A 20051-nucleotide genomic window follows, 5' to 3' on the forward strand; every position below is an offset into this window, starting at 1 on the left:
TTCATACACTTTTTAACTGCAGGTAACACAACTAATTTTATACTGCTGTAAAGAACAGGAAAAGTTGTAAAACAAAGAGCAGAGTAACACGAATATTTTGCACAGAATCATTCAAATGAAAGTATCTTACGCCTTTGTGGCTTCCAAAAACAAAGAAATTTGGTGCTTGATATACGGCTGTCGCAGAATGCTTTTCACACTAGGTCTTTCCTCAGGTTTTTTACTGAGCATAGTGCGTATTATTTCTACCAGCTGTGGGCTGTAATCCTTTGGCATGGGGGGCAGCTGTAATAGGAAAGGGAATTCTGAAATTATTAAACAGATTTGTCAGCAGGGGCTACTGCCAGGTTATTTAATGCAGTTACATTCAGCCAGGTGCTTTGTATAGAAAATAGCCCCATTGTTTATATCCTGAAAGTTCCCCGAGTGCTTAACAACCCATCAAATAGAAAAGAAATTCTATGTGTTTTGTCTAAGAATGTATCATATTTTTTTATTAATATCAGCAGTTAAATATTTATGCCCATTCATTAAGCTGTATGTAAAATAATTCCACGTTAGCTCACTATAAACCAAAACAAGTAGAACACTTAAATAAGCTATTCTTGCCTAACAGAGAAATGGTATCACATCTATAGTGATTTATTTCTTTGCACAATATTTAAACCAGAAGCAAATTAAGAAAGCGAGTCGCCTCAGAACTTTCAATCAGGAGAATTAATCAATGTACTAATTACACAAAAGGGTAACAAGAAACTTGAGCAATATCTACAAATTAGTAACTTCCTGGGTCTGATATCACATCACACAGCCCTCAAATACCAGCCTTACAACACATGTGATGATGCAAAATATTTTTAACTCCATGCAACATTTCTGATTGGAAAAAGCTTCTCTCAGGTTCTAGGCAGAAAATCCAAGCACAGATAAAAAAGTGTAGATTTTACCTTTCCTTCTATAATTCGATAAACCAAGGAGTTCATGTCTTTAGCATTAAAGGCATGTTTCAGTGTAGCCATTTCATAAACACAGCAGCCTAACGCCCAAACATCTGACTGAAAAAGGAGGAAAAAAAAAGCCTTTTAGGAATTTTGCATTAATTGTAGAAGTTGTATCTCCATACTTAGCCACCTGTTTTCAAAGACACCTTTAATGGCAGTAAACTAATTAAGATCAAACCTTTGGCTTCAGTCTCACTCTTTTATTTTTAATTCTGATCAACTAAATTATTTTCTTCCAAATACCAACAGGTTTTTCTGACATGTGGAAAGTTGCCATGTGTAGGGGTTTGGTTTTAAGTACAACACTGGTTCTAAATGGCAAATGAAAATTTTCTTATTTTGCACTGGAAGAACAGTTTCCCCTCATCTCTTGCTCATTGTAGACACTCATCATTGTGGTACATGTGGTTTGTAGTAAAACAGGTATACAAGACCACGTTTGCTTTACCTTAAATTCACAATAACCCTGCTTATTTCTCTACTTATTTTTTTTAATGCTCCTGTTAAGTCTAATACAGACTTCTGAGTATAAAGCTTCCTGTCTGTCATATAATACATTTAGAAAATGCAGCTGCCTAACAGATACTGATTTATTGTTTACATTGGCACACTGCAATAGGTACAGGAAGCCTGCCTGAACACCTTGGCTGTGATAACTTAGCATATGCTGTAAACTCCCACTGCAGCAAACTTTCAGATACAAAAGGCCCTGCAAATCTCTCCTCGGATTTTTCATTTTATTTTCGAAGAAATAAGAACTTAAAAATTACAGATAAGATTGTAAAGCTCTCAGACAAGCAAAATCAGTTGCGCAACAAAGCAGAAACAACATTTGCATTACCGTACTCTACCTTGTAGTTGTAGGGCTTGTGAGAGAAGAGCTCAGGGCTCATGTAGTACGGCGTGCCGATCAGAGTGCTGGCCATGTCGTATTGGTTTTCCAACACTCTGGCTATTCCCAGGTCACCCACTTTGATTATATTTGTTCGTGTCAGAAAAACATTTTGAGTTTTAAGATCTCTGTGCAGAATGTGCTTTTCATGTAAATACTGGAGGGGGGGAAACATATAAATTGAATGAAGTAACTTCTAATTAGTTCTTCTACACCGAAAAGTCAAATCACATCACACAAGTCAAAGAGGGAAAATACAAACACAGAAGAGATACATCCATCATGATCAAAGTCAGGAGTGCCTCTGTGAAAGACAATATTAGTGAATTATCTTACCTGCAGCGCCATGGCAATCTGGACAAACCATTCCACCACCTGATTCTCAGGCAAAAGCTTCCCCTTCTGCTCTTTCAGTTTGTGATACAGATCTCCTCCCTCGCAGAAGCCCATAACAATGTATAAGAGGCCATCTTCCCCCTGCCAGGATTCTCTGTAGGTAACAATGTTCGGGTGTTTCAGCTGGGATAACAACTGTGCCTCTTGTTCTGCTGCTTTCCTCTCTCGGGCGGAAGCGTGTTTAAGGTTTAACTTTTTGATGACATACTGTAAAAGAAATTACAAGGTTTATCATGAGAGATGAAAGTAATCATGCAGAAGCCTTAGGGAATTCCCTGCATCTAAAGGAAACAGAGTATTTGAAATCTCTATGTGATATTCTATACAGAGACTGCAATTTGTCTAGTAGATATACATGATTTCTACCATTTGCTTCCCTAATACGTACAATATCAAATGCACTTCTAAGGAATTTTAGATTTTAGCAAAAATATAATTGAAGCTGAGGATGAGACAATAAAATCCTTAGCACAGGTTCATCATACACGGCACCAGTACTGAAGTTTGACCTGGCCCCCTTCCTGATGTAAATTTGGTGGTAATCACTTTCAGGGCATCAGCTTTCCACAGAACAATCACTCCACCGTATACACCTGACACCACTCTTACCTGAGAGCTTTTAAATTGAAACAGATAAAAAAACCCCTTTTACTTACTTAATTTCAGTGTTCTTGGCAATTGCTTCCCAGGCTGGCCCTATTAATTCAGCGCAGCACATTTAATTAGTGTGGAGGAAGGCTGTTCCCTTTATACCCAGGGAATCAATTAAGCAGAAATCAACAGTACCTGGTGATTTAGTGTTTCAAAAGTCTGCTGGATATTAGACAAGCTCCTCAATTCTTATAACCTATAACAATGCACAGCTCCCCAAAAAAATATAACAAAACTAATTATGTTTAAAGTCACACAAGTTTAAAGTAAAACAGAAATGCTGTCCCTACCGTGTTCTACGTGACAAGCCAACTGCAACTCCATGGGCGTTGAAACCAAAAGCTTTTTGCTTTACACCAACATCTGTCTTTAGAGGACATACCACCAAAACACAAAAACCATGCATAGAGCCTAACTTTAAACCTGGTCCTGGCTGTACTTAGTTTAATGTGCATGTTATTCTGCAAGATTCCCATTGCAGTGCTCTTCTGCCTTATTTGATACCAAATAGTGTATAAATTGGATTTTTTTGGTTGTTTAAACATTTGAAGCCACTTGACCTCCACAGAAAAAAAAACCAGCATTCAGTTAACAGCAAATAGATTTAAATAAAATATAATTTATTTCACAGGACACGTAGCTTTATGGCAAAGCCACAACAGAAGACCCCAATCATCCTGCTCCAGAAGAGGGTTTATAAAAGTTGACAGAAGATAAGACACAGTAAAACACATCAAATATTTAAGATAAAATAACAACGATAAGGAAGCAAGGCTCTTGCCAAAGTTAATGATCAGCACGGCGACAGAGGCGAAATCCAAGGATCTGTATACAGTTGAAAGTCACCTCAATGCACTGTTTACTTTTAGGTCAGAGAGGTTAGCAACCCTTTGTGGGCACTGGACTATGAACCAGGGGGACTGGCCCAGAGGGAACAAATGCTGTCATCCAACACATGGATTGTAGGAATTTGCCTCTGGAATCCTCTTCTCCACCTTCATCCAGAAAAGACGCACCCTCTGATCATGCTGGGCACAAACGCTTCACCCACCATCTCTAGCCAAATCCTGGGCAGACAGCCCACACCCAAGGTCTCTGCTCTGTGGATGCTCTCCATCCCTATCTCTTTTTCCTCAATCAAACACATCTGCTTTGGCCAGGCAAAACAGATTATTTCCAATTTCCATCAAAAAGGCAAAGAACAAAATGCTTGTGCTTCAGCTCTGATGTAAGCAAAGCTTTGCCAGGTTGTGCCACAGCTGATACAGCAAACACAGCCTCGTCTCCCACCAGCAGAGTCGATGCCAGCAGAAGCCACTGCCAGAAGCTGCATTGTCCAACCTTGCTACCATTTTTATCTCCAACACACGTGTCTCTTTTTAAAGAGACATGCCAAGAATGGGCCATAGGTCACACCTCCAGCCAGGCCACGGCCATTCCCAACCCCTCACACCAGGCAATCCCTGTTCCTCAGGGGTCTGTACTGGGACCAGTGCTATTTAATATCATCATCAATGATATAGACAGCAAGATCGAGTGCATCACCAGCAAGTTTGCAGATGACACCAAGCTGAAAGGTGCAGTTGTCACACCAGAAGGACGAGATGACAGCCAGAGGGACCTGGACAAGTTGGAGAAGAGGGGGTGCGTGAACCTCCTGGGGTTCAACAAAGCCAAGTGCTAGGTCCTACATCTCAGCCAGGGCAGTTTCAATACAGGATGGGGGACGACGTGATTGAGAGCAGCCCTGCAAAGGACTTGGGGTGTCGGTGGATGAGAAGCTTGACATGAGCCAGCAATGCGCACTCACAGACCACAAACCAACCATGTCCTGGGCTGCATCCAAAGCAGCGGGACCAGCAGGGCGAGGGAGGGGATTCTGGCCCTGTGCTCCACTGTGGTGAAACCCAACCTGGAGCCCTGTGTCCAGTTGTGGAACCTCCAAGATAACAAAGAGATGGAGCTGTTGGAACGGGTCCAGAGGTGGCTGTGGAGATGATCCAAGGGCTGGAGCACCTCTGCTATGAGGACAGGCTGACAGAGTTGGGGTCGTTCATCCTGGAGAAGAGAAGGCTCTGGGGAGACCTTAGAGCAGCTTCCAGCCCTGAGAGGGGCTCCAGGAAAGCCGGGGAGGGGCTCAGGATCAGGGAAGGCAGGGAGAGGATGAGAGGGGATGGTTTGAAGCTGAAAGAGGGGGAATTGAGAGGAGGTCTTAGGTAGAAATGTTTTGCTGTGAGGGTGGGGAGGCCCTCACCCAAGTTGCCCAGAGCAGGGGTGGCTGCCCCATCCCTGGAGGGGTTCCAGGCCAGGCTGGATGGGGCTGGAGCCCCTGATCCCGTGGGAGGTGTCCCTGCCCGTGGCAGGAACTGGACGGGCTTTGAGGCCCCTTCCAACCCCAACCATTCCAGGCTTGCCCCTCGCTACCTGCTTGCAGTCGTGCTGGTGCCGGACCAGGCTCACCTCCCCGTAGCTGCCCTTCCCCACGGCCCGGAGGAAGCTGTAGGCAGCCAGGGGCATCGTCCCTGCGCCCGGCCCGCGCCGCTGCCATAGAGATCCCCGCCGCTCCCCCACGGCCATAGAGAGCACGCCGAGCCGTGCAGAGCGGGCCCCTGCGTCTCTATGGTGCGAGCGCGCCGCGGCCGCCCATTTTGGAAGCGGGTGGGGCGGCCATGTTGAGAGTGGGCAGGGAGCCTGAGGGAGGGGGCGCTGGCGGGAGGCAGTCATAGAATCATAGAGTCACCAGGTTGGAAAGGACCCACCGGGTCATCGAGTCCAACCATTCCCATCAAACACTAACCCATGTCCCTCAGCACCGCGTCCACCCGTCCCTTAAACCCCTCCAGGGAAGGTGAATCAACCCCCTCCCTAGGCAGCCTCTGCCAGGGACCAATCACCCTTTCCGTGAAATTTTTTTTCCTAATGTCCAGCCTGAACCTCCCCTGGTGGAGCTTGAGGCCATTCCCTCTCGTCCTGTCCCCTGTCCCTTGGGAGAAGAGCCCAGTTCCCTCCTCTCCACAACCTCCTCTCAGGGAGTTGTAGAGAGCAATGAGGTCTCCCCTCAGCCTCCTCTTCTCCAGGCTGAACAACCCCAGCTCTTTCAGCTGTTCCTCAAAAATCATGGAACACAGACTGATTGAAGTGCTCTGGGTGGCTGTTACAGGGCTGTAATGTGAGGCAACAGAGTGTTACACAGAATCAGGATGGTTTGGGTTGGAAAGGACCTCAAAGTGGCTGCCCCATCCCTGGAGGTGTTCCAGGCCAGCCTGGATGGGGCTTGGAGCAGCCTGGTCCAGTGGGAGGTGTCCCTGCCCATGGTAGGGGGTGAAACCGAATGGACTTTAAAGTCCCTTCCAACACAAACCATTCTATCATTCTGTGATCATGAGCATAAAAGGGTCGAAGAGACTGCAGGCTCTGTTATGGCTGCAATAAATTGGAGCTAGGGACAGCCTTAAGAAGGTATCTGAAAGAAGACAGATTTCATTTGGAAAAGAGGTGCATCTCGAGTAGAGATCAGTCTCAGCTGCCTGTACAGAAGTGGCTGCTGAATTATTGTTTGGAGATATTACATAGAAGAGACGTTGCTGAAATATTCTGTAAGTTCTGCAACAGTACTCTGCCAGTTATGCAAATTCAAAACTCAGTATTTGATTTTTCCTGAATTCCTAATGTTTAAACCCTCTTTTCACACTGGGTTATTTATTAACACTTGGTAAACAAAGCATTATATATTTATGCTTACCGTTCAGATTCTAACTTTATTTTTTTCCAAAATGGAAAACCATCTGGTGCTTTGGATCTTATTATTGATTCCTGCCTTTGCATCATCAGACTTTTTGGTAACACATATCAGAAATGTCAAGGTAAGTAATCAACCATGTATGGGGCTAAAATTCTTGATAGGTTAACTTCCTGCCATTTACCATCATGTATCTAAGAGTTCATACAACACTGGCACCAGGAGGCTTGCGTTCTGTTAGCAGAGAACACAAGATCAGATTTGGGACTCAGGCTAGTTTACCTCTAACCAGCTCCAGTTTGGAATCAGCTCGGAAGAAGCTCTCCTATCTCTCTTATTAAAAGCATCACTTTCCTCTGTTTTCCCTGTCATCACTACATAATGGTAAAATGGTTTAGTGGTCTTATATTTAAATGTGTCAAACAATTGGTGCTGCCAGGGAACTGACTTAAGCACCTCTGAAACAATGCAAAGTACCAGTGAAAAGAAGCAGCAAACAGAGGTGTAAGATGGCATCCAGAAAAACTTGCCCACTATTCAAGTGACATGTCAGGATTTCCTATTAGCATCACTTGGAATGATGAGAGCTTTATTGTTGCTGTAGATTTGGAAATAATTATCATGCCTTATTTTTCCTACATAGTACTTAGTGGTATATATATACCTCGTTCAGTGTTGTGAGTTCCTGGAGGTCACTTCAAGATAATCATACAGCCTTGGCTAAATCTTTTAGCCTTGCTGTGTTTTAGTTTCCCAAGCTATAAAATCCGGACTTCTTGCAGTAATGGGAGCCTTTTTCCCCCTCCCTGCTTTCTTGGTAATTGAAATGTCTTTTTCCCTCTGCTCTCCAATTTCTATAGATTGTTTGCACCTGTGTTCTTTACTGTTGCCACAGTAAAACAGTATTAAACAAAAGCAGAATTAGTTACTGTTATAAAACTGAAAAAAATGCAATAATTGATGCAACTGGTAAATATGTGGAAATACTATAGAAAGTTTTTGTGAAGTAACTGTTATTACTCAAGGTAGAGCACATTAAAATCTCAGTTTGGTGTAGAATTGCGTAACGGTTTTAAAAGGGACGCTATCACTTTCTGCCCACATAGCTTAAAATGAGCTTGGATGTAGCTAGAGACCTCACTAACACCACGTGATCTGTGAGGCTCTTGGAGCCAAAAAAGATAAGGTATTTGCAGCCGAGCTGACGGGAATTGAGTTTCACAAACTGTTGTTTTAACGTGATTCAGTATGTTTGAGGCCTGTTCTCTCTTTCAGAGAAGAGTACACGGTGTTTTTGTAGAGCCAAACAGGAAAAATTTAGGAGTAAGTCTGAAATGGTGTAAGGACGAGCAAGCCTGATAATTTGGATGTGTGTGTGACTGAAAAAAATGGCACAAACTCATATTTTATGCTTTGATACAACCCCCTTTTTCTATTCCAAAGAAGAATTAGTTTGAAAAGACAAAATGTATCCTATAGGACCCCAAACCACAGATTGCCAAGGAAAAGATGTAACCCTCAGGACAATATACGCTGTTTTCGTTTTGATGTCCTCACACAGCTAAACTATCCTCAAGGAAGTTGTATTAAGCAGATTATAGCGTGTTCTTTAGTCTCAATGACATTTAAATATAAATGGCCCTGAGCATTCAAGCCTTTTTTCCTCTCACTCTCCCCCCTTCTCTCAGAGGCTCCATTACTGGTTTTCAGCTCTCCTGCCTTAGTTATGATTTTTTTCCCTGTTTTTCTCTTTACAGAAGCGAAATGTGGATAATGACTTGGTGAGTAAGTCTTGATTTTGTCCAGACTACTGAGAGAGATTTATAGTGACAAGAATATTCTTACCGTTTTTGCAACATGTTTCAGTGAGTCCAGTCTGAGCAAATGGATATTTCAGTCTGTGTGACAAGGGGAGTAACCCAGAGTTGCTTGTTTTAGGTAGCAGGACTAACGAGAGTTCCTTTCAAGCTCTGATGGGAACACCTGGACAGGAAAAGAGAATAAACAAATTATTTTTAACCTTGTTGTGTTTGAATAAATAACAAAGTTGTTTGAAGTCACCTCTGTATCTCTAACAGACATCCATTCTGTGTTGGTTTTATTCTTATTTTTATTTTATGTTGTAGTTATTTCTAAGGAAGACAAGAGACCTCATCTCTGAGGCTGATTCCACTTGGCATCTGCACTCTGCTTCAGCAATGCTTAAATGCTTTGACTGTTTGGGGACTTTCTTAATCAACCAGCTGGTTTGCAACCATGAAAACCCCAATGCTCTTTCTGGTGCTGGTTTTCCTGCAAGAAGCAGACCTTGTTGTTGTGGAGTTGCCTAAGGAGTCATACCTGCTCTTACCTTCTACCTGAGCATATACATACCTGTTACCTTATACCAGCAACCTTATACCTGAGCATTCAAACAAAATAGATATTGCCCTATCCATTTCCTTGTGTAGAGAAGAATAAGCCCAAACAGTGAGGAAATGAAATGAAGAATAACCTAAAATGGATTTTGGAGCCATCTGGAATTATTTAGATCTGTTTTTAAACAAGTTGGCTACTTATACCCCTGCTCTAGAAGCCATCCACTCAGCGGATAATGACTATTACTAATACAATGAGGCAGCAGTAAGTTGTTGTGCTGTTTTGACTAACCATAAACCGAAGTAACTCTCTGTAGAGAAAAAAAACATTGCTTATAATGACAGTATCTTTGCTGTGGTGGTAGGATTTTGTTAGAGGCTCTGATTACAGCACTATGATGGCACTGTGATAGATACCCAAGGAAACACAGCTGTGCTCCAGTTCTTTTCATACTTTCCTGTTCTGCTTTGGAGTGATAGAATGTCCTGCCGTGATTTCTTTTTTAAAATATGGTTGTAGCTGATTAACAGAGACACTTAAGTAACAGCTGGTTCTTTTTCTTCTTTTTTTTTTCTGTTTTTCATTTTTCAATCTGCAGGTCGTCAATGGGATAGAAATCTATAGCATGAAAATTGACAGCAAAGTAACTTCCCGATTTGCCCACAATGTCATCACCAGTCGAGCCGTCAATCGTGGAAGTGAGCACAAAGAAGTCTTCTTTGATGTTGAACTCCCTAAGACAGCCTTCATTACCAACTTCAGCATGTGTGTAATCTTTACAATATTGCTAGAAAAGCCACTGAAAATCTGTGCAAATGCAACTGGGAGAAACCAAACCCATGTGTTCATTTTAACTTTGCCATTTGATGCATTTCTACGGGCCTCCTGGGTAATCTTCTGGTACTATTAAAACTTAACATGCAAGATACTTGGAGAAAGGCAAACATTGGTATATCTATAAAAAGTTGGCTAATTTTCAATTATTTCTATTCATCATCATAGACCTTAGGGAACAAGGATCTCCTCTGGAGACCCATTCGCCTTTTCACAAATACCACTTACTTACTCTGGTGTTATCAAACCAGAAAAGTTCCATTACTGATTTTCCCTTCTGGCATTATAGCTTAATTTATCTCTTCACTTAAACATCATGTTTGAAAGGAAGGAAATAGAAAGAATTATTCCTTTACATTTTTACCTTTAGTTGCTATACTATGCAATTCTCACATCATGATGAGGTTTAATTCAGTTTAAACATATCCATCTCTGCTAATCACGCTATTCCTGTTGTATTTTCTGTGAACAGAAACAGTAGCTTTCAGGGCACAACTATTCCTAATGCACGCTAGAATTTTTATTATCGGATGAGATAATAAAATGCCTGTTTAATGGTGCAAGGACTCTAAGGATGGAATGTTCAGCTGTAGGCAGCTATGTTTGGATGAATGAGTCTCATCCAGAGAGTTGTTTTGCCATTAGATGAAATGAGATTGTCAAGCTGCTGAAGTGTAGGAAGACAGCAGATGCAGGTAGTATTGCTAGCAGCTCAGCTTTGAGCTAATTGATTTTCAAAGTAAATTTGGTTTAGGTTCTCTTCAGATACTGAGCACAAAGCTCTTCACTGCAAAGAGTTGCTTCAGTGAGAGTGCTCAAATCCTGGCAGTATCTGGTTCCTGAAAGTGCTGTTTAGCAAACCAATCGATAATCAGAGAACTGCCTTCAGTAACTTGTCATGTGTTGCGCAAACCATTCAGCTAAACTGGGACGTTTTCATCTGCAGGACAATTGACGGTGTCACTTATCCTGGAACTATAAAGGAAAAAGAAGTTGCAAAAAAGCAATATGAGAAGGCTGTTTCAAAGGGACAGACTGCTGGTCTTGTCAAGTAAGAATGATATCTTGTGTGGCTTCCACGTCATCATCCTATAGCAAATTGTGAGACGAGGAATACCTTGTTCTGGCATTTTTCTGAAATCTATTTTTTACAGGACCAAACAACAATCATTAAGTTAGAGTTATTGTAGTGTAAATGATAAAAATGAAACACAACTTCTGACTCCGCAAGCGTATCTGCAATTTTGGAAAGACTGTTTCTGCAAGTTTTACTGACTTTTTATGACCTGTTCCTGGGATCAAGCTCACTGTGAAGCTTCAAATAAATTCTATACTGTTTGAGTGTGATTTTAGCAATAGATCAAAATTTCCATCTTTGTTTTACTCCTTTCTGAAAATCATGCTCCACTGAACCAAACAGTAAGTGTTGTGAAAGAGGATAAAGATATTCTTTTTCTTACCCACTTCAATACAGAGCTTCAGGAAGAAAAACAGAAAAATTCACGGTCTCAGTCAACGTTGCAGCAGCCAGTAAAGTCACTTTTGAACTCACATATGAGGAACTGCTGAAGCGACAGTTTGGGAAATATGAGATGTTCATCAAAGTAAAACCCAAGCAGCTTGTCAAAGATTTTGAGGTAAATTGTAGACTGCATCGAATCAGAAACCGTAGCTTATAAGATGATGACATTCTGTATGTCTGTTGAAAGTGGAGAACCATGGTTATTCCCATTGGTTCACTGGTGAGCTAAAGACCCATGAAGATATTTCTAATGGATCATGCATGCTTTAGTGCAGGTTTTTATTTGTAAGCCTGACCAATTGGCTCAGCTGCTAAGCCTCCAAAAGAAATGGTATATGGAAACCTGAAAAAGCCATTATGGTACCTTGGGGTGAAATAGAAGCCTATTAGCTTTTCATCAATGACTTTGTAGTATAAACTACATCTTTCTCACACCACTGTGAAATGGCATAATCTTAAATTACAATACATAAATTGCTTTCTAGAACATTGCTGCTTTTGTGTGCCAAAACTTGTCTTTGATCACTCCTATCTGCCTTGCTAAAACCCAGCTCCAAGGCAAATTTTTCTCCTTTGTATGTCCAGAAAATGTTGTGTAAAAATCATTACAAAACTCAGTATCTGTAAGAGTTTATGCCACATTATTTTAAACACACTATGATAGAAAGCATACTGAAATATAAGTTGAAGTAGTAGCTGGGTTATATTTTTTAAAGACTTGAGTATTTTTTGACATTTTAAAAAATTCCAGTATTTAGCTTTCAAACAAGTTATGTTTTTACTAATTTTTATCAGTTTCTAGCTTTGTTTTTAACTTCTGTGTATAAAAAGGACTGTTTGGCTGATGGCGTGTTCACATAAGTGTGGATTTGCACTGCCTTTATGAATTATAACATTTTTTTTGCTTCTACCAAAATCCCTCTTTCACATCTGTGGTTGCCTCCAATCCTGCTGTAAATGGCTAAGTTGATAAATTGTGGCATCATCAATGACAATGAATTTTCCATTTAATTTCAGATTGAAGTAAATATCTTTGAGCCTCAGGGCATCACTGAGCTGGAAGCGGAAGGAACATTCATCACCAATGAGCTACAAAATACCATTAAAAAAACTTTTTCAGGGGAAAAGGTACAATGACTACTGCATTCCATAGTTTATTCATTACAGTTATAATAATGTCATTGCCAAAGCACTGTAGTGGCAATGGGAGCGAGAGAGAAAAAACAGAGAAAATGCAGTAAAGGTTTGTTTGTGCAAATGAGCTCTGAATTCCAAGCTAGCAAGTTGGAGGCCGTCTCTGTGCAGGTCAGAAGCCGTGTGTCTCTTAGCACGGTGCTGTACCCAAAGCAGGAGGCCTTGTCCCACAGTGGTGGTTGGAAACCTGGGTACTGACAAGACTGTTTCTTACAGAAGAACTGAGCCAGTAACAGGTAGTTTTCTCATGTATGGAGGTGGTAGAATTCCTACGACACAGTGTGTCCAACAGCCTTATCAAAGGTGTCATTCAGAATGGAGAACTGAACCAAGGAAGAACAGGAAATAAATATATGAAGAAAGCTCCAGATAGCAGCCTTTTTATAAGTTGTCCATCAATAAATATATAAATATGTATGGATACAAATTAATTCCTAACCTGATAAAACAGATTATTCTCAGGTCTGGGAATATAAATACAGTAGTTTTTAAAAAATGCAAACTTCTCTGTGTTATGTAGAGTATTTTCAGCTACTAAGGCTGAGATCTAATGAAGGCTTTTCTTTTCAGGGCCATATCTCTTTCAAGCCAACTCTTGATCAGCAGAGAACCTGTTCAAATTGTTCACAATCTGCCTTGGATGGGGACTTTACTGTAAGATATGATGTGAAGAGAACAACGCCTGATAATTTGCAGGTAAAGCTGACAGCAGGAAAGTTTGAACTTAGCTTAGCTTGCACAGTAAAGGTCAGGGAGCAGCAAGAGCCAACTGTTCCCTAAAGCACAAAATACTGAGTGTGACAACACAGCTGACAGCACAGGGGCTTTGCCAGCTGAAAGCCCCCTCCCCACAGTACCTGAGCAAGGCAGCGCCAGAGGTGGCAGTGAAATTCAGCTGAGAGTCCACGTCATCAGGCAGGTTTGTGGTGATGAAACAGCCCAAGGTCTTCAGGGTGGGATCCAGATCAGTGGAATCTATGGACAAGAACAGGTTTGGCTGTGACACAGTTGGAAACGGGTATTCTTACAGGGTAGCTCAGGCAGGGACTAAATGCCCAGGCTTGCACTTAAATGAAGCTTCTGGGCCCGTGGACAGATGCAAGACTAGTCAGGACCATTAAAGCCTATTAGTCCACTCAGGGGCTAGACCTTAAATGAAAGTAATTTCTTCTTTATCCATTTTACCTTTATAATATACAAAAGTTTAGGTCTGTTTGTTTTGATTTTTTTTTACATTTAATTTTTCAGATTGTCAATGGCTACTTTGTACATTTCTTTGCACCAGCAAATCTTCCAAAGTTGCCCAAGAATGTTATTTTTGTAATAGATATTAGTGGCTCAATGTCTGGAAGAGGAATAGAACAGGTAAGTTATTACATTCCTATAAAGTCCCAGTGTGGTGGCTTATAGTGTACGTGTGCTGTTTAAGATATACCAAGTGGTTTTGTGCCGTGCTCTCTCTAATGCTCAGTACCATAAGTACTAGTTTGAAGCGTTAAGTGTAGAACAAAATTCTATATATTTTAGGCCATGTTTACTTACTTATGTGTGTTATTAGTTCAAAACTCTCAACATAATTTCCAGAAAGCTCTATCACATCACTGAACAGTTCCAAAATTAAAATGTGCATACGGCATTGTGTGCATTATCTATGTTGTTCATTCTGCCTCCCCTGGGAAGCCGCAGTCCTCTTCACCACTAAGACTCCACATTCTAAGCTATTGCTCAGAATTTTCAGGGTTTGGTGCTGCATCAAAATATCCATGTTTGCTTTCATCTCAGCTTCTCCACCAAAATATAGCTACCCAATTCCCATCACTTACGATTTGCCGTGCCAGCTTCCCTCAGTGTAAGCAAAGATCCATGACGTAAGGACTTGATTTTCCTCTCAGCTACAAAGATTTGCCAGATGTAATCGGAGCTGGCTGACTTCACTGGAGTCACTCTGGAAAGGACACAGGGACTGGCAAGCACAGAACAAGCTTAGAATTTTTGGACGATATGCTGTGTAAAAGTTAAAAATACCTAAATGCTGAGAGATTAATCATGTAAAATCTGTAAGCACCTGTTTTGTTAAATGCTGAACCAGACATTTAAATCCCTTTGTCTTATAGACAAGAGAAGCACTTCTAAAAATCTTAAATGACATTAAAGAAGAGGACTTCTTCAATTTCGTACTGTTTGGTAGTGAAGTGCACACCTGGAAAGAAACGTTAATCCAGGCCACTCCTGAGAATCTGGATGAAGCAAGGAAGTTTGTTCGGGGCATTGACACGGAAGGCAGTAAGTACTTTACTGGACTTGCCAGTAGGTCGTTGCCTAAGTTCATTTATCAGTTCAGTCTGTAAACACAATGCTACAGCTTTTTTTAATTATTATTACTGATGAGACACCCCTAAAACTGAAATCTACTCAGAACATGAGATCTATTTTTCCCTAAGTTTCAAAAGTCCTGGTACTTCTCTTTCTAAACATCTCCCTGCAGGCAAACCCAAATCTTTCATTACCGTATTCTAATGAGATCTTGTCAGATTCCAGTGAAAAATGGGCCTTTCTTTTCACTGACTGTGCTGACACCAGGTTTCTATGTCTGCCTTGCAGTGACAAATTTACATGGTGGTTTAATCAGGGGAATTGATATGCTGAACGCTGGTCATGAAAGAAACCTTGTGCCCAAGAGAAGTGCTTCCATAATTATCATGTTAACAGATGGCCATCCAAATGTAGGTAAGTTTGTGTTGGAAGGAATAATGGAGAGAGTGAATTAACTAACGAAAAACCTGTTCAGTTAAAATCGGCCTTCATCTTTGACTTCATGTTCTTATTATTTAAATGCCACTATGCCAGCATCATATTACCAAAAAAATTCTTTTACTAGGCCTCCTCTGAAATCTGAACATCACTAGCCACTTTTCACTTTGTGATCGTTATCTTTTATGAAGAAATCTCAAACTCTTTCTGGTTTGATGCAGGCATATCAAATACTGAGGAGATTCAGACCCATGTGAAAAAAGCCATTAAAGGAAAATATCCCTTATACAATCTCGGTTTTGGATACGGTATGGACTACAACTTCTTGGAAAAGATGGCTCTGGAGAATAAAGGATTGGCCCGTCGGATTTACCCTGACTCTGATGCAGCTTTACAGCTCCAGGTACAGTAATCGCCATTTAAACTAGAATGAGAGATATGTTAATTCAGATAACTACAAAGACCTTTTTTTTTTTAAAGTAATTGAACTCCTGAAGTGTACTGAGATACTCAAGAGTCTGCTGTAATCAGAATATTAGTTGCATTTAATTTTCCCCTTCCCTTAAATAAGCAGAAAGTGGAAGTAAAGTAAAAGGGAGATACTGTGGGCTATGGAAAAGGATTTAAAACTTTCTGATTTCCATTATTTCTAGATTTTTAGGCCTTGTACTCTGAGACTTAACTGAATATTTAAATATTTCTTCTAAAATATTCTTTCAGTTCTCATTGCAGGATGTTTCAGGGTATAGATTTACCTATAAATTAAAGAAACAATGGCAGTTAAATGTTTTCCTTTTATTTTTTTTTATCCTGTAGGGGTTTTATGATGAGGTGTCAAATCCCATGCTCATGGATGTGGAATTAAGCTACCCAGAAAATGAAATATCAGACCTAACAAAAAACAATTTTAAGCATTTCTATGATGGGTCTGAGATTGTGGTGGCTGGGCGCTTTATAGACCACCACCAGAACAGCTTGACAGTGAATGTGAGAGGTGAAGGCGTAAGTATGGATTTCTTTGACTTAAATAAGGCATTTCCTTGCTACATAAAATGTCTGAATGTTCAAGGCTGGCAATACTTACTTAAAACACTTACCGGTATTTCTTTACTTCAGTAACAGCATGTGTTACTGCATCTGTGAGAAACTAAGTGGGCTAAAGCCATTGGTTTTAAAACTGCAAGTTACTTGCCTAACTCAGTGAGGTGTAGTAGGGTCGGTTTGGAACAACTTTGTGTGATGTGACTGGATTAGCTTTGCTAATGGGTATTTTTTTTTTTGTAGTTTAATGTCTAAATACCCTACCTGGTTCTTTAAGGAGCCAGATGTTCAGTGTGCACAGACACTGGTCCTCATTGAGTTCTGGAAGTCCCTGGCTATGTATGATACAGAGAAGCTTCTGTATTCCTAACAGGCTAACGATGTGCTGTCATATACTACACAACAAGATGCTGAACAAACAGCTAAAGCTTTCCAAGAACAAGAATATATATTTGGAGATTACATTGAAAGGCTCTGGGCTTATCTCACCATTGAACAACTCCTGGAAAAGCGGTAATTACATCTAGAATAACACCCTAGCTATAAACACATTAAGCCATCTGACTGGTGCAACTTCTAGGATGTGAAACTGGAATTTACATCACACTGAGGTGCCAATGGGAAAGCATAAAAAAACCCAATAAGGAACCCCACACACCTATTCTCCACATCACTCTCAGTGTTCTGGTTTCAAGTTGCAAATCAAACATTTTAAATTATGGCAAATATGAAGAAGTTTTGCCTTTTTCTTGGGTATCTAGTGGAACTAGAAGTGCTCTAAGACTGTAACAAATATACCTTATTGATAAATTAGCTGCAGAGAAATTACTTAATTTTAAAGAAAGATATTTCATCCAGAGTTCAGTGTGTAATTTAGCAGTCACTGATGCTAGGAGTCTCTACCTGTATTCAGTATTGCAGCTACAGGAGAAGAAAAGGAGAATCTTACAGCCGAAGCCCTGGATCTCTCACTGAAATACAAGTTTGTAACACCACTGACATCCATGGTGGTAACAAAGCCAGAAGATAACGGCAACCAAGATGGGATTGCTGATAAACCCATTGAAGGTACAGACAACTTCACAATTTTACTTTATTTGAGAATCCAAGTGTTCCTTTGAAGTTTCCCTAAAGAAGGACTTTGGTGTTGGCACAGTTTTAAACATGTGTCTGAAAAATCTACTTTCCAAGCCCTGCACGTGAATGGTTTATGCAAAAGTACTTTTCATTCTAAAGCTCATTTCCATCAAACCATTCTTCATTACAAAAGCATACAGGCAAAACACTACAAATTCAAAATAAGTGGATTTTAAGTTAAATATATAAAATACTTCATAAAAAAGAAAAAGAACCTGAAACGCCAGAAGCATTTCTAATCTAATAATCCAGCCATATTCAGTTTAATTCACATCGCTTTCTCCTTTATTTTTCTACATACTTCTCTTAGGGGTACATGTAATAACATCTTTGCATGTGAAAGAGGAAAATTTGTGTGAGTTCTTCCTTGGGCAGGTATTCAGGTTGTAAAAAGATGGAGATTATATCTATAAAACACAGTATTCACGGATAGTCCAGACAAAGAAGCAATTATTTGCATTGAAACATCAACTATTGCTTAGCTGAGCTATATCATTGGGAAGAGATGGAATTGTAAAATGCTGAGGCTATTATCTCTGAATTATCAGAGTGTTTTAATTTTGTTTTCTTAGAATGTGTTTTAACAGGGTCAGAATCCTTCCTGTTTAACCATACAACTGAAACTGTACATTTCTCTTTTTCTTCCTCTTACTTCTTACCTGCCCATGGTAGCAGCTGAAGGTACGTACATTTCTTATTAAATTTACTTAATAGTTTTAACCATTACAGATCAATTTCCTGCCTCACTTGATCTAGGATGCAATACTCTTATAAAATTCTTAGTGAATAAAATCAAGACTCTGTTATAAATAGATTAAAGACTTTCCAGATGGAAAAGTTTGTAAATACCATTTTCAGTGGGTGTTCCTCCTCTCTCTGAAAACTGCAGCATTCCATCATCACAAAATTCAGGCCCAGTACCAATAAGTTGCTTTCCAGGGCTAGCACTGTTGACTCTCATACAGAGATGTCTTCATCGAAGCTGTGATTGCTACTTCCAGCAAAAACCCCTGTCTTCAGCTACCTCTCCATAACTGCAAATATAAAAGGAAGACTAGAAAAATGTTGAAGAGGGTGGGTAAATCTTACTGACTTCCCTGCAGTGCAGTTTAGAATGAGATCACACAGAGGAATTGAAGAAGAGCAGGTTGCCCCAGCCCCTTACAGAACAAATCCTCTGCCTTTGGAGAAGTGACACTTCTGCTGAAAAGCATGGGATGCTTTCTACCTGTTCATGACATTTGCTGTGTTGCAGTACTAAGTAAACTGTTCTGACTAAGTTTTTCTTTTTTAAATGTTTAAAGATGTATACACAATTACAAGGTTTTTGAGTTAATTTTGGTGGAAGGAAGGAAGTAGGAGAGATTGTTTTTTATACTTTCTGTTCTCTAAAATAACTTTTTTTTCCATTCACAGCACCACCTGTCTCATCTTTTTTGTTGGGTAAGTCATTAGTTTAAGTTTCTGAATGAAGCAGCATCTGGCAAAGGAAACTGATTCAGACAACTGAAATTACCAGGGAGACAGAAACTGCCTTTGCTGGGTTTACAATTGTATTTCAACAAATGCTACCAAATTCTGCTCACTTCTAAAACATTGCTCACTATTAAAAACACACTGTAAGGTTGAACAACAGCAGAGAAATAAGTTTCAGCTAAACAACATTTAAGGAGTAAAAGCCAGTTCATCAAACCACCATTTTTTCCTGAAAGCTGTTACCCAAAGCAGAGGGTGGACTTGAATTTACAGCTCCTTTGGACTTTTATAAAGCAAGGGACTATGATGTCAACATCCCTGGCTCAGTTAATATATTCAGTTACTTATGCAAATATAAACTGTTATATTCAAGAGAGAGAGAGAGGGCAACTGACCCTTCAGATTGCTGGTTGGGCAATCCTGGAAACAGGAAAGCTACATTTCAGCTTTTGTTCTGGAGTTAAGTCTCAGTCTCTCTCTACTTTTCTCAAGTCTTCATTGAAAAGACTTAACTTGATTCTGGGAAACACCAGAAATGTCGAAACCTCCAAAGTTTTCAAGGGTTGATGTTGCATTTCCTTCCTGATGGACAGAATAATCCTTAGGTTCAAGACATTTGTGTCCTACAAGTACATTACTTGGGCCTTGTGGAAACCTTCAAAGCATTTTAGACTCCATGTGAAACCTGTCTCTATCCTGAAGCTTTGCTTGATTCAAAAAACTCTCATTCCACAGTCTAAATGCTTTAAAAACTGTGATAAAATTAGCAATTTACCTGGCATTAATCTCTTTCATGTACTGTGCAGATAGTGTGTAAGTATTCCATTTTGATGTCAGTTTTTCTAACATGTTTTTTCTTTACTCTCTGCAGCCTCACGAGTATCTCACCTGTATACAGCTCAACCCACATGGTTTACTAGTGGTGAGTAGTTTGAGTAGTGTCTGCCTAGAAGGAGAACAGAAGAGGGTATTTCAGACTAAATAGCACAATTCTTATGAATCTTTTAGATAATTCCCTTCCTCAAAACCAGCCATTCTTTATTTCCAAGGGGCTAGTAT

At 40.2% G+C, this 20051-nt stretch overlaps 2 protein-coding genes across 5 annotated transcripts in view; one reads left to right on the forward strand and one right to left on the reverse strand.

The window, feature by feature from the left end:
• NEK4 (NIMA related kinase 4) overlaps positions 1–8681 on the reverse strand; it is a 19133-nt gene extending 10452 nt beyond the window's left edge. For 2 of the 4 annotated variants that reach the window (XM_069865849.1, XM_069865848.1), the window contains exons 1-5: positions 5365–5501; positions 2230–2496; positions 1853–2050; positions 948–1055; positions 131–285 (exon numbers count right to left, since the gene is read on the reverse strand). In XM_069865849.1, the coding sequence (XP_069721950.1) occupies positions 131–285; positions 948–1055; positions 1853–2050; positions 2230–2496; positions 5365–5457 (821 nt within the window). In that variant the 5' untranslated portion in view covers positions 5458–5501. Of the gene's footprint in view, positions 1–130; positions 286–947; positions 1056–1852; positions 2051–2229; positions 2497–5364; positions 5502–8524 lie in introns of those variants that run through there. The other 2 variants (XM_069865851.1, XM_069865850.1) reach the window with 2 other exon arrangements.
• LOC138725208 (inter-alpha-trypsin inhibitor heavy chain H3-like) overlaps positions 6671–20051 on the forward strand; it is a 16826-nt gene continuing 3445 nt past the window's right edge. The window contains exons 1-16 of the mRNA XM_069865892.1: positions 6671–6803; positions 8437–8460; positions 9636–9802; positions 10818–10922; positions 11346–11508; positions 12411–12521; positions 13158–13283; positions 13836–13952; positions 14702–14870; positions 15189–15314; positions 15560–15741; positions 16155–16340; positions 16753–16892; positions 17293–17447; positions 19366–19383; positions 19849–19914. Coding sequence (XP_069721993.1) covers positions 6675–6803; positions 8437–8460; positions 9636–9802; positions 10818–10922; positions 11346–11508; positions 12411–12521; positions 13158–13283; positions 13836–13952; positions 14702–14870; positions 15189–15314; positions 15560–15741; positions 16155–16340; positions 16753–16892; positions 17293–17447; positions 19366–19383; positions 19849–19914 — 1984 coding nt within the window. The 5' untranslated portion in view covers positions 6671–6674. The remainder of the gene's footprint in view (positions 6804–8436; positions 8461–9635; positions 9803–10817; positions 10923–11345; positions 11509–12410; positions 12522–13157; positions 13284–13835; positions 13953–14701; positions 14871–15188; positions 15315–15559; positions 15742–16154; positions 16341–16752; positions 16893–17292; positions 17448–19365; positions 19384–19848; positions 19915–20051) is intronic.

The sequence above is a fragment of the Phaenicophaeus curvirostris genome, chromosome 11, assembly GCF_032191515.1.
Source record: "Phaenicophaeus curvirostris isolate KB17595 chromosome 11, BPBGC_Pcur_1.0, whole genome shotgun sequence".
NCBI lineage: Eukaryota > Metazoa > Chordata > Aves > Cuculiformes > Cuculidae > Phaenicophaeus > Phaenicophaeus curvirostris.